General features: G+C 40.4%; 1 protein-coding gene across 2 annotated transcripts in view; it reads right to left on the bottom strand.

Annotated features, from left to right (window-relative positions):
* GRID1 (glutamate ionotropic receptor delta type subunit 1) overlaps positions 1 to 15,163 on the bottom strand; it is a 1,166,358-nt gene that overhangs the window by 732,149 nt on the left and 419,046 nt on the right. For both annotated transcript variants that reach the window (XM_006277864.4, XM_019497194.2), the window contains one exon: positions 1,479 to 1,763. In XM_006277864.4, coding sequence (XP_006277926.1) covers positions 1,479 to 1,763 — 285 coding nt within the window. The remainder of the gene's footprint in view (positions 1 to 1,478; positions 1,764 to 15,163) is intronic.

Here is a 15,163-nt window from a genome sequence, read left to right as displayed (position 1 = left end):
CCAAGGGTGCCCTCTTTGACCTGACCAGCACCCTGTCTGTCCAGCCAGAAGGACCAGCCGGCGACCCCCTTGTGAAGCAACATCACACTGAAAAAAGCCTCAACTGGCCATCGACGGCAGACTCCAGCACTTGGGAATAGGTACATCTTGACACCAGTGCTTAGTGTTCAGAGCTAGCTACTGTGACTGTGTGTGTGTGTGTGTGTATGAATGTGTGTGTGTTTGTGGGGATCAGCATCAAGGTTTATGAACTGACTTTTGCAACCATCCAATAAATCAGAATTTTACAATGAGTTGGTGCTGGTTTACTGTGAGTTGGTGCTTTGTAGCCAACATACCCATAACACAACCCAAGTTTAGTGCACGCAGACTGGTTTAATAATGGTGGAACCCAGTCTGAGATTTTCCACTCCCTGGCCTCCCACCAAAGGGCAAATGTGTGTTCCTTTTGCCTCCAAGCTAAACTACACTGCTTGCAGAAAAAAAATGTAACTTAAATAGATTCTGCCTCAGGCTGTTTGAATGTCTGTACCTAATCTCAGCATACAGTCTACACTCCTATTCAAAAGCCCATTTTATCCCACTTCAAATCTTCTCTCTTTTCCTCTACTTCCTCTCTCCTTGTTCTCACCAAACTTTACATAACATGGCACAAAATCACAACAGGAAAATCACATTTCAAATAAAAATATTTTGAAATCAAGCTGAGTAAATATGTTGAACTCTACTGAAATCTTTATGCCGTGTGTCAATAAACTAGAAGAAAAAAAAATCAACTTAATAAACAGAGGCAAGTTTTCAGCACTGGAGCATAAAATTAATAAACTTAGATTTTTTTTCATTTTCCTTCCAAGTGTTCAGCACCAACTATGCTTATTTTTTCCCAACTTGAAATATCAAATTTGCTCAAGCAGAAACTTCTGTTTGCCAAGGTTTAGTCCAGAGTAAAATGTTGCCAACTGAGATATGAAATTCACATCAGACATCAGGGAAACACTAACTTTAACCATTACTATAATGTCATAAAATATACCACTATGATAAATACTCCAAATGGAGAAAGGCATGAGGAAACACGTAAAGAAATGATAAAAATAGAAGTATTGAAAATTAATTTTAAAGAGAATAAAGCTCAGTTTTGATAGAAACTGTATTAGAGGACTTGTACTCTCTAGAATACCCATATGACCCTGCCAAGCAACGTCAACAGTTTATTAATATTTTATTGAAAAACTGTTAGATGATTCAAATTTCAGCTGTCTTAGTATGGCATTGCTAAGCAATTTTACTGCTTCTCTGAGAATTAGTTTTCGTTAAAACTGTGCATTTAAGATAAAGAGCTATGTCTACTCAAAATATTTTCCCCATGTCTTCAAATAGCCCAAACAATTGCATTCCCACAGCATATGTTTATACTTCCTTTTCTAGTTAAACATGAGAAAGTCAATAGTGTCACTGAAATTATATATTTTACTCACCATAATCACTGTCATAGAATACGATAAATTTTTGCCATCGAAGTTCTGTGACTAGTTTTAGCATAACATCATTGAGGCGGACAGGCGGTCTGGCTGCCAGTGTGTATTCTTCCTCCTCAAGGCTAGGGTTTAAGTGGCAAGCAGTACGTGGCGAGCCTCCCGTGTTGCGCTGTACAAAGAGATGTGGAATGTGCATGGCATCTGTCAGGGACTGCAGGGCATTGGCTGAGGCACAGCCAGTGGATGTAACTAAGGCTAAGATCCCCAGGGTCATCAGGTCACATGCTGAGGGGAAAAAAAAGAGAGGACCATGTTAGAGGGAAGTCAAAAATTATTTGGGGGTCAAGTTAAAGTTCTGTGCCAATAATGTGGTCTCTGCCCTGAAGAGGTGAGCAAGTTAAGGTCATTTGTATAACATGACACCAACTGAGAAGAGGGAACCACAGATCTTGTAAGCCTTACAGATAAAACAGATGAAGGATAAGGGAAAGATGAAAGAACCTTTACATTTTTTTGGACAGGAAACCAACACAGGAAAATTAAATTACTTTTTTTCAAGTAACATGGGGCATCTTTACATGTCCTCTGGGGGTGGGGAAGACACTTTAATTAAAGTGGCTCTTGGGAGCTGCTCTAGTTAAAACGCCCACAGTGTCTTGTGTATTCAGCGTCCCATGCTTCAGTATGGTGGTGGAGCTGCTTTATAAAGATCATTTGATGAGCTTTAGTTAAAGCACCCCCACTGCCTTTTTTAAGCAGGGGGATGCTGAATATGTGACATGCCAAGGCTGCTGGAAGGTGCTAATTAGCAGACTTGGTTAATCGAGTCTGCTCCAATGCACTGTACTTGCAGCATGTCTACAGGCACCCAAGAACACTAAGACAGAGAACACATGAACTGAGGTCTCCTGAGTCTCAATCCACTCTCTGGGCCACAAAGCATAGTATGTCATCATATGCGCATGGCAGATAAAAATCCTTTAGAACTTTCCATTGTGTGGAATACATCCTTAAAATTGAAATCTCTCTCAACATTTTTTAAATAATTATAAGAAACCCCGCTGAATAGCTGTATGACAATTTCAACATGAATTCTTTGCCTTGCCCCTATCCCAGCTGAACTATCCTACTTTTATTTAATGAATGCAAGATGCAACATTAGGGACCAGAGCCAGAAATCCAAATTCCTATCTTCCAGGGTAGTTTATTTCAGTGAACCAGCCTTTCCCTAGCTTGTGCTCCCCCTGCAGACCCCATATACTTTCCTCTCCTGGCTGTCCAATAGCCAGCTTTGAGGGGATGGGTAGAGGGTGCTCTGGGTAATGTCTAACCTGTGGGCTAGTAGTTAGAACACTTAGATGGAGATTCAGGCTTAAATGCCATCTGAGATGGGCCTAGAACATGGATCTTGCAAGTCTCTGGGTAAGATCTTTCAACACTAGGCCAATAAGCTGGAGGGCCTTTCTCCCTCTCTACTTCTCTTCTGGTAGGTATGCATATACTTGGGCAAACCTTTTTTGCCACAAGTAAAATAAGAATCCAAACTGTGCATAAGTGCTATTAAATTTATAGAAATCAAGGGTTGGAAAGGACCTCGAAAGATCATTGAGTCCAGCCCCCCCTGCTCTGGACACAAATACTGTTGAGATCAAATGAGCCCAGCAAGGTGTCTGTCCAGTCTCCTCTTGCAGACTTCCAAGGTTGGGGACTCTACCACCTCCTTGGGAAGTCTATTCCAGATTCTGATCACCCTTACCATAAATAAGTTTTTCCTTACATCAAACTTGAAACCACACTCTAACAGTTTATGGCCATTGCTTCCTGTTCTCCCCTAGGGTGTCCTAGTGAATTTTCGCTCCCAGCTCCCAATATTCACCCCTTACATATAGGAACCAAGTACCCCCTCAGTCTTCTCTTCCTTAGGCTGAATAGTCCCAGATCCCTTAGTCGTTCCTCACAAGGTTTGTTCTCCAGGCCCTTAATCATTCTTGTGGCCTTTCTCTGGACCCTTTCAATATTCTCCACGCCTTTTTTCAAGTATGGCACCCAGAACTGGACACAATACTCCAGATGGGGTCTCATCAGTGCCAAGTAGTTAGGAAGTATCACTTTCTTAACCTCACTCACGATGCATCAGCTAATATATCCCAGTGTGTTGTTAGCTCTGTTGACTACAACATTGCACTGGCAGCTCATGTTCATCCCATGATCAACCATAACCCTGAGGTCCCTTTCAGCCATCGTCCTGGCCAGGACATCTCCTCCTAACCTATATTCATGTCACTGGTTACTTCTCCCAGATGAAGCATTCTGAATTTATGCTTATTGAACTGCATCTGGTTCTGCTCCACGCACCTTTCCAGCTTGCCCAGGACTGCCTGGATTCACATCCTATCCCCTAGCATGTCCACTTTTTCCTATTACTTTGTATCATCTACAAACTTGGCCAGCATGCTTTCCACATCCTCATCTAAATGGTTGATAAAGATGTTGAGCAGCACAGGGCCAAGAACCAAACCCTGCAGGACACTATGACCCACCTCCCACCAAGGCAATACAGACCCATCACTAACACTCTATGGGTTTGACTCCTTAGTCAGTTCACAACCCATGTGACTGTGGACTCTGCCAGCCCACAATCCCCCAGTTGTTTTTTTTTTTTATAAGAGCATCATGGGAAACCATATCCAAGGCCTTTTTAAAATCCAAGTCTATGACATCAACCGCATCTCCCACATCTAAGCAGTTTGATCATAGGAAACTAGGTTGGTCAGACATGACCAGCCCAGACAAAAACCATGTTGGCTATCCTTCCCAAAAACCATGTTAGCCATCGTGCCTTCTGTCAGTCTCTCAAAAATGGACATCTTGATAATTTTTTTACAAAATTTTACCCAGTATGGAGGTCAAACTGAGTGGCCTATATTTTCCTGAATCCTCCCTACTCTCCTTCTTAAATATTGCCACCACACTGGCTCTTTTTCAGTCTTCTGGGACCTCTCCTAAGTACCATGAGTCTTCAAATACCTTCACCAATGGTCCTGCAATGACTCCAGAGAATTCCCTCAGCAATCTCGGGTGTAGTCCATTCAGTCCTGCTGACTTGAAGATATTCTGCTGCTCTACGTGCTCCCTCACCATTGGCTGGCAATTGCCCCTCCTTCCTCTCCCCCGCCCCCGATCCCTTCCCGGATCCATCCAGTATCTGTCTAGGCAGGTGACCACCATTTGCATGCAGAAACACTGACGCAAAATATGGAGAGTGTTTAGCCCTCTCAGGGAATACTAAGTGAATTTGAGCAAAGCAGTTTACCTTTAACAGAAAAGTAAGTTACAATATATATCGCAATTAAGACCATCCACACAGGAAATTAGTACATTTTCTGCTTCTGGTCACATAGCAAGAGATATTCCTATACAAGATCTCAGATAGAATGGTAAAATGTATGAAGGTCAAAATAATAAAATAATTTAAAGCAGAGGTTCTCAAACATTTTTTTCCATGGACCGCTTGAAAACTGATGAGGGTCTCAGCAGACTACTTAATACATTTTTATTTGTTCTATATAGAAAAGCACATAACTCATATTTTAATATCACCTTTAATATACCTTTTTAATGCAATGGATGTGCCTGTTTTTTGGGGAAATCAGGTATAATGTTTGTCAGCTTTAGCCTTAGATCACCTTTCTGCAGACCACCTGAATGGAGCTTGCAGACCAGTGGTGGTCTGCAGACCACAGTTTGAGAACCTCTAATTTAAAGGATGTATCTATCCCATTCAAAAAGTCCTCCTGCATTGGCCTTCCCTGCATTCACAGAAGCAAAGGGGTGGAACAGACCATTTGTACTTAAAATATATATATATTTTTACCACAAACAACAACAGAATGTTTTTTTTTTTATAGGTACGAAAAACACATTTATTTCACTTTGATATAAAACGGCAGAAACAAAGTGTTTCATCTTTCTGTGCCTGTAATACGCCATGGGTAAACTAATGCAATAGTAAAAATAGAAGGGCTTTAAAATTATTTCTTTGATGGTCCTTTCAATAAATGTTTGTCAGGTGCATTATCTAAATTTACTCAGTGGCAATTACAGTTATAGAAACTTATTTTGTTTTGTTTTCCCTGTGAGCTGACCTGATTTAACAGAAGGCATTACATTGCAAAATGGGAGAGAGAGGTTTGAGGACAGATTTGATTACCTAGGCTTACTGCCAGAAAAAGTTGAACATGTCACACAGGTAATTTATTTAGTCACAGTAGGGAAGGGAACAGGGAAGAAAGAAGAGGGGACAAAAGGAAGAGAATAGGTTAGCCAAGACAAACACCTGAAGGGCTCACCAACCAGTGTGCTTTGGTGTCGTTTAGGGTGAGCACAATATTTCCCAGCCTACAGAAGCAACAAATCTAGTTCTAAACATACCAAAGGAAAAATAAAACTTATTTCTAACAAGAGTGGGCATTGTGGGAGAAGTCATGGCCAAGAGATTAGTCCTATATCTCATGCACTACCACAAGTGAAAAATGTGCTTTAGACCAGCAATAGTAGGAAATATCTTTGCCATGGGGTGCTACTTGAGGTCTTTTGAAAGAAGCTTGTGAAAGAGCAAATATCCATATTACAAAAAAAGCTACTTTATACAACAATTGGCAGTAACTGAAAACCATTCCTTTACTGACAGCAATGTTACAGTGATACAATGGATTGTGGATACTGAGCCCATTTTCTGAGTACATACAACAGAAAATGACTGAAGTACCTCATAGCAGAAGTTATGGTCTTGGTAAATTTTCCTTTAATGTGGTATAGTACATGGTGATGAGCTAAATAAGGCAAGTTGGTCTACAGGGCTATTAAGCAAACAGTTTTCACAAGTCATTAAAACATATTTTGAATATTTTTTCATATTTAATTTAATTATGCTCCACATTAAAAATGAAAAAGAGCAGTGTATGTTATACTCTACATTTTATTTCACTAGGATCTCAGGCAGTAGAATACATATTAGAATACAAAAAGGGGGGCGATAAGTGTAAGCAACATTTTATTTCAGGTTGTATTCACTAAGGCTGCATGAAGCTTAGGTTGCTGATTCAATTTGGAGGAGATTCAGCCCAATTCAGTGGCCAAATCTCTGAATCCAAATCGAATTGGGAGACCAATAAAAAGGTCCAAATCAATTCAAAGCCTCTGAATCAATTCAGAAAAGATACAGAAAAAAAGATTTGGAGATTCAGGCAGTCCCTACTCACTGCTGCAGGGAGCTGAATGGTAAGTAGGGGGTTGAGGGGGCTGAAGGGGGGAAGAGACCATGGGGGGAACCCCGCCCAGCTCCAGCCCCTGCTTGCTCCCCCAGCCTCCCTGAGTGCCCCCCCAGACCCCTCCATTCTCCCAGCACTGTCAATGGCTGCCCTGCCCAGCCCCAGCATCCCAGCTCTTTAAAAAAACAAACAAACAAAGCCCCACACTCACCAGCTGTTGCAGCAGCCATCAGGGCTTCTGGGAGCTTGTGACAGAGCCCCCCCCCCATGTAGTGCGGGGCAGTGGGAGATCACTCCCCCTCCCCCCCAGCCTGGCAGGAGACAGTGAGTGTCGGCCTTTATTTATTTATTTATTTTTATAAAGAGCCGGGAAACTGGGGCTGGGGGGATGGGGCCTGTTTGATTGAAATCTCTAAATCAGATTCAGCCAAATCAATTCAGGACAGTGATTTGAATCACTGAATCAAATCACTGTCCCTCAAAATCGGCCGAATCCAAAGCAAATACTAGCTGCTTCACACAGGCCTAGTATTCATCACTATGTTCTTTTTACGTAACACTATACATGAAACAAAATGTTGCTGTATTTCTGTAACGGATGAATTCCCTCGTATAAGCATTGTGAAGTCCCAAGTTGGGTGTCTCATGCAGATTTTCCTAAAGGGTTAATCAGGGTTATATATATTGCCATCTGTTTGCATGAAACCAGGAACACTGAATCCAAGTCTGTGTGTATGTATAAAATATATAAACACACACTTATATATAAATAACATGTCTTGTGACCTTAAGGCATCTAGAAGTTATTAAAAAACTTATGTCCACAGATAATAAAAACCCGAAGGAAACTTTCCTCGTGGATATTCATCAGGATTTTCTACAAACCATAAACACTTTCCTAGTTGCAGTACCTTGTGGCATGAGATGAGATCTTATTACCATTTGACTTCTTTTTGGTATTGAGAGTGTATGCCTTATACTGGCATGAAACATGAGTTAGCCTGTGGAGCAAAACTGAGAATCAAGGATCCTGGAGTTGTATATAGAGCTATGTCACTACCCCATATGACCTTGAATAAGCAGGAAGCCTTACCCACACATTTTTAAAATGCTTTGCACACAGTTTTCATATGAAGATTGCAAAGTGCTGCACAAAGGCAGAAATTATCATTTCAGCTTTATTAAGCAGATTTTAAAGTTAAGTATAGATATTTGAGGGCATAAGGGGGAGGTTAAATCAATTCAAAATTGTTGCCCCATAGCAGATAAGTTAGGATGGTGTGGGCTGGAGATCAGGCATGACCCACAGGTGGGGTGGGGGTGCAGGCATGACCTTCAAGAGGTATGGGGAGCCTGTGTGATGCATGCGTGAGGGGGTCAGGCATGACCATGAGGGCTGGGAGAAGCAGGTGCAACCCACAAGAGGTAGTGGGAGAGGGTGTGACCCATGGATGGGGTGGGAGAACAGGTGCAACTTGCAGATGAGGTGGAGGGAACAGAAGTGACCCATGAAGGGTAGGAGGAGCAGACTTGACCCATGGGTGCGGTCGGAGAGGCAGGTGCAAGCCACAAGTGGGTTGGGGGGGTTCTCCCCCAATGAAACTACACTCCCATCCCTCCCCACACTGGGACTTATGTGCTCGGCTCCTGCAGCAGCTGACATTGATAAAAAAAAGCTGCACCCGGTGCATCTTGTGGGATGGGGTTTGAGAGTGCTGGCTGGGGGCAGGGGGAGGAAGGAGCCAGGGGGCAAAAAAATTGACCAGTGAGATAGAAGGAAGAGTGAAAAGAGCAGCTCCAGGGCTGGGGGCAGTAGCTGGGTTTTCCCAGCTCTGGGGCTACACAGGGGATGTGAACAGAAGTTCCATGCACCAGTTTGACCTAAATCTAGATCCAGGTGTCATGACCCAAAGGTCTGATTTTTGTGTGTGCTTCGGCACTAGAATTATCCCCGTGGGATTACAGCTTCATTGCACGGTGGAGCTTTGCTGCACAGAGAACCCGCGTGCAAAGGAGAGAGTTCCCGCCACTTTGCAGCTGTCTTTGCAGGGTGCATTTCCCTTTGCAACACAGAAATGCACGGTGCAAAGAGTTCCCGCTCTTCGAATGCAAATTTGTTCCCCGCTATTGGCTAGTTCTAAATTATTCACACGTGGCGGCTAGCGATTGGCCTGCTAGCCGTATAAGAGGCTTGAGCAGTTTCCGCCCAAGCCGAAGAGGACTCCACATCCATCTCGTGGGGACTCTGGGTGCGCGGCAGGGTAATAGAAACCCTGTGTGGGACTCAGAGGAGTTTGGAGGCCTGATCCACCGCCCACCTCTTCCCGTCTTCGAGCGATAACCTTTTATAAGACGTATCGACGAGTTTTGAGGCGCGCTTGTCCTGGATATCCGGAGTTCTGTCTGCGTGGAGCCTAGCAAACTCCACATGATTGTTCGTGTTCTTTCTGTTTGTAACCGCAACTCAAGCAAGTTTTCAGCCTGCACCGCGACCATCTTGGTGTAAGTAAACAATCTTAAAATCAACCGTTAAGTGTTTGTGCCTAATTCTACCTCGGCGCCCGCCCTCTCCGACCTGGCGTGCCCGGGCTGCCGGCCACAGCCCGCGTGCAGCGCGACAAAGGGCCCGGGTTCGCGCCCGGCCCACACACCAGGTTCATCTTAAACCAGGTTCTGCAATTTTAGACAAGTTTGTGTGTATGGAGCTTCTGTTTTGTTACAGGTTTGGAATGATTGCCAGTTACTGAAACCAGGTCTGTAAGTGTAAGATTAGCACTGGGGTGAGCTAAATTTAAATTAGGCAGCCATTTTTAACCCACTTTAACCTCCCAAATATCTGTACTTAGCCTAAATGTCTAGCCTGTGGTAGCTCACTAACATATGAAAGAGAATCCAGGTCTCCTCACTTTCAGACCACTTTTCTAGCCATTAGATAATGCTGCCCCTCTTTCCTACTGCTTAATCTAGCACAGATTGTTATTTCAGCATTTACCTACATTACAGGGGTATTGGGAGATTTCGTCAAGTTATACACTTAAGGTCCTTTAAGATCCCCAGATAAAAGACAGCATTTTAATGACCTGTCCTCAATGTTTTACTAATACATAAATAGTAATATTTATTAGTTGGTTAAACGTAATTGCTTTCCTCAGTAGTGGGCCCTTTTTTAAAAGCAGATTTCTATCTCCCACAGCCCGCACTGCAGGAGAACAGTATTTTTTAATTGATGACAACATGCACACCAGCATTGCCAACATTTCTAAAGGACAATATTGCGTATCAGCTATTTGAACAGCTGAAAACAACTCATGCATACATTGCCAACCTACTTCTGCCTCTGATCACAGATCATCTCTCAACCTCCTACTTGATGTCAGCAGTGCTTGCAAAACCATCCATCAATTTAATCTTCAAGTGCCTCAAGCAAGAAGCAAGCATCTCCCACAGTCCCTTCTCTTGAATTCTGCTTTCAGAAGCTCTCCTTTGTATTCCTAATCAAGGTTTTATAGCTCTCCATTCCTTGCTCCATTACAAAATACCTCTTTCCTTGGCCATGCCACTCATCTCCATATGCAAGACATATCATTTCTAGCTTCTCACTTGTGGAACAACTCTGTGATGATGATGCACTTTCCACTCTCCCTCCTTCCCTATGGTGTACCTTTACTAGAGGTTCTCAACCTTTTTTGAATAGAGGCATACCTCACTGGACTCATGACACTCTTCATTAGACTCAAGGCATGCCTCTAACTTTTGTAAATTGAGTGGCACCCATTTAAAAAAAAATGTATATATTACAGTGCTTGCTTCCTTGCAGACAGGCCAGGCAGTTGGTATGAGGGATCAGCTAGGCAAGGACAAGTCTGACAGTTTTCTCATCTGCTTACCTCCTTGCATATTGCTGATCTCTTCATACTGAGTTGTGGCATCCTTCAAATGATCCCTAGGCACCTTGATTGAGAATCACTGATCTTGACTCTTAGGTGCTGGCTAAAGCATATCACACTTTCACCGTTCTTTGACCGAGGTCCACAATCACAAGCCATCCAGATATCTTGCAATCATTCTTTATCTCACACTTGTTTCCCTTCACTTTTCCCCATGTACAGGATTGCTTATGCTTACCACCATTTCTGCAGTAATTTAAGAATTATAATTTGCCTCAAATATGTTAACAATATAATAAGGGATTTACTACTCACTTCATAACTATTTATTATTTTCTATATTGCCACTCTATTTTTAAAGCCAGGTGTAGGTTGTAAAGTTTACATTAAGAACCAACTTCCTAGTGATCCCTGAATTCTGAGGTTTGTTTCAAATGTCTCTTTAATTAAATCTCTAATTCTCTAAACTTCAAATCTGGTCACTCTAAACTGTATCCAGACTACCTCTTGTTCATAAAATCATAGCCAAGCCATCCTCTTCTGGCTTCCCTTTCCCTAGTTTTGTATTTGTTTCTAAAATACAATTGAAAATTGCCTACTTGATTCCACAGCTACAAATTAGCAATTGACCAAAATAAAGTGTAGTCAATTGACCAGTCAAATTTTGGTTGAAAATTGTAAAAAAGTGCCGAATAATACACAGAAGAAGCAAAGATTTTCCATTAAGAAATGTGTCAAAAACAATTTAAAAAGATCATGTCTGTCAAGAAAACTAAAAAAAAAAAAAAAAAAGCTTATAGCAATTTTACAAAAAAACCCCAAAGTCTTTGATCAATCAAAATATGTAGTCAATTGACCAGTCAATAGATAATATTTGACTGGTCAATTGACCATCTTGCCAACCCTAGTTCCCAATGCTATGTCTGTAAGAAGATGCACTTCACATTTATTCTACCTTTTCTTGAACCTCATTCCTGACTCCCTCTAGGATACTGAACTATATACCTTATTTGAAGCTAAATCCTTCCTTTTAACTTGAGTTTAACCAAACTTCTCTTTAAGCTTCCCATGACATTGCACCTGGGATTCACTATTTGCAAATTGTATTATGTAATATTTAGCTAATGATGCTGAGAAATGTTCTAAGAATTTTTTTTTTAAATGGAAGGGAAGGATCTCAGGGAGAGTGTGAGCATATCCAGTCATCTGCATATACCTGGTATTTCTGGTACAATACTCTGGAATAAAATGATTAGCAAAGGAAACATGCTTCAAAGCTAGTGTCCCATTGAGATGAGCACAAATATGATGGAGGGGGAAGGATTTCATTGTTTTAGTCAATCTGGCTGAAGATTTACGCTTTATGGAAGTTATTTTCAGAAACCAGAAGGACTACATTTATTTAAATGAAATGTAAGGCTAGATTCATTGATCACAATAAAATATGTGAAAAAAAGAAATCTACAACAGGAAAATAAACTGATGTAAGTCCTAGATTATCTAGGCCTGCAGATTCATACTGTCCAAGGCATAGAGCTAGCTAATAATTTACTAACTGAACTAATAACCTATGCATATGAAACAAGCTGAAGTTATGTATTCAACAACAGCTCACTAACATTTGAATATGTAATCTTTTCTTAAAAAAAGAAAAAGAAATAATTGAACAGGACATGAAAATGTATCATTTTTAAGTGGCACAGTATTTTTATCTAGACACGTCAGAAACTGCATGAGTTTAAATATGACTGTGAATACCTGGCTACAAGTGAAAAAAAGTTATTTTAGTTAATGGAATTGCACTGGTTTAACATTAGTATAAATGAGTTTGGAATTGGGCCTATAGGTCAGGAAATGGAATCTCTTCTGTCCATCAGCATTTTATGATAATAAATCAAAGTCTCATAGGAATTCTGACCAAGCATTTAAACCTACAAACTTCTGAAACCAAAGAAGTCAATTTACCTAACGTTAACTGTTACCAGTTCAGCCAGGCACAGCTAATTCCAGACATAAGTACTGTAAATATATTCCTTATGAAAATATAAAAGAATGCTTATAAACTTTGTTTAATAACTTTATTTAATAAATACAGGAGAAATTAGAATGTAGGAAATTAGCCACTGTGCTACTGTGTGGCTGTGTATAATAATCAGCTATTTGATTGGTTAGGTAATTTAAACTCATTCAACTTTGAAGTGTAATGAAAAGCTAAGAGATCAAAATGTATCCTCTCAAAAAGCCAGTAAGCTGTATGTTTAATCAAGACTTAAGATCTTTTGGGAGATGCATCCATAAAAACAGTCAAGGTGTGGTCTGTTTGTTTTTGTTTGTGTTTTGTTTACTTGAATGGCAAATAAAAAGCTTGTAGCACTGTTTAACGGGATTAGAAACAGATAAAAAGAGATGGTGCTATATTAAAAATGCTGCTATGCCATCAAGCAATAACTCAAAACAAAAAGCATGGTTGTATACTTCTTTGGCCAGAGACATAGTGAAGGTAACAGCACAGAATAGTATCTGTTGTAGATCACTAGATCAAAGGATGACAAAGATTACATTTCCTGGACTACTTGGAATACTTGAAACCACAGGCTTCTGTTTGCATGGGGAATTTAAATTATTTAGACATCTATCTGGGAAGACATACAGCTACAGAGAGTCAAAGTAGTTACCAAATTATGGTACTCTGAAGATATAGTACTTTGAAGATAACATCATGATGGAACAAAGACCATGTAGAAAAGAAGACAGCTAAAGAGAATACCTGAATCAAAATGGAAACTTTGTTTCAATGAATACAAATTATTAACAGTTGCCATAATTAGGGGTGGTTTCACTGAAATATAAGACTATTAATCTTCAGGACATTTGAATTTAAGGAATTAAAGACATTGGTAAAGATTATCTAATAGTAATTTCAAAATCTACTGAATGAAAATTAGTGATAACTGCATAAAAACATACTATAACAGAAAAAAAGTTCTTCTAGAAAAAGAGAAAAATGAGACACAACCAAGGGAGAATTTAAGGAGTTAGTTAACAGCAGTAGAAGGAAGAGAGAATGTACAGAATAACCTCAGAAACCTGGATATCAAATATCTGGAATTCTCAGAAGTCCAGCATTTTTTAAAACTACACTAGATCAGGGACTAGCAGCAGCTAGTCCCGGAGCAGTGGAGGGGGAAGCTTGCACATGGTGGCTGCCACTGCCATCCACCACCCCGCGCTGCTGCTACCCTTTCCCCCACCACTCCTTCCCTGCTCCAGGACCAGTCATCACTCCGGTTTCAAAAATCCAGTGTTCAGATTTCCAGTGGGTGCTCAGTCCTGAGCATGCCAGATTCATGTTAAATTGTATTAAATTCCAGCAGAACGTATTAAGGGAAAGGAGAAGAAGGGCATTTAGATATTACTAAAGGGAAAAATCTTTGGAAGTTAAAGAAGATTAAGCAAAAAAGATGAGGTTGAACAAAAATAGCATTTATTCAAAAATGACTCTACATTGAATTTCATTTAAAAATTCATTTCTAAAAAAAAAGTAGTTAACTAGGAAGCAATAAACAGTTTGTGGAAAAAATTGGTCAAATGCTAGTAAAGAAAAATCATAAGTATTGATATTACATATCTAAGAACAGTAAGGGCATTAGCTAATTAACAGTAAATCAGGCAAAATTGTCTTTGAAATGTCAAAGTCCTAGAAAGGTATCAGAATAATGGGTAAAATACTATATACTTTCATAGTACCATCTGTCTCAAAGGAACTGTGAAAAGACACTTGAATTAAATAAGATTCCTATATTGATCAGGAATATTTTTGAGAATGATTTTTGAGTGGAAAATTCATTACTGATTGCAAATTTGGTTTTGCTGAAAATTTCCCATATTCTCTTAGGAAAGTGTAAATACTGACTGCTTTGGGTAAGTTTTAATATTTTAACTGATCCAAAAAGTTTTTAAACATAAAAAAACTATTAAGCTGTATTTACTTATGGTATATCATCCGATGGAAATTGTTTTTCAGTCCTCCACACTTTTTCCAAAGGGAGGACTGCACGTCTCAGAATGGGAAGAAATACAGTTACCACATCACAGGAATCTTATAAACCTTGGTATATTAAGGAAGACATGGTCTGTCCCAGAGGCATAGACTGCAGATAAATAATTGGGGCCAGATCTTCAACTCATTTTAAGCACTATAACTTATGTTCCAAAAAACATAGTTTCCTAGGGTACCTGCAGATGCTTCATTTAGATCAAACTAACTAGGATTAGGTTGACCTAAACGGCCATCTGTGCAGACATTTAGGGAGTTTAAATCAGGCAAAAAATGGCAGGCCCCATCTAAATTAGTTTACCGGAGTAGGTGAACTAAATTACATCACGAATGGGTTAGCCTGATTTATCAAATGTTTCCACAAGTTCAGAGCACAGCTGCAAGGTTGGGAAAGCCTAACCTCTTGTCCCAGCCCTGGGGTTGCACTTTTCCAAACCCACCCCCACCATTTTTAAATCTGGAACCTCCCCA

Source organism: Alligator mississippiensis, chromosome 6, assembly GCF_030867095.1.
Source record: "Alligator mississippiensis isolate rAllMis1 chromosome 6, rAllMis1, whole genome shotgun sequence".
Classification (NCBI taxonomy): Eukaryota; Metazoa; Chordata; order Crocodylia; family Alligatoridae; genus Alligator; species Alligator mississippiensis.
Note: the sequence above shows the minus strand (reverse complement) of the source record. Positions and strands in the feature narration are given on the sequence as shown.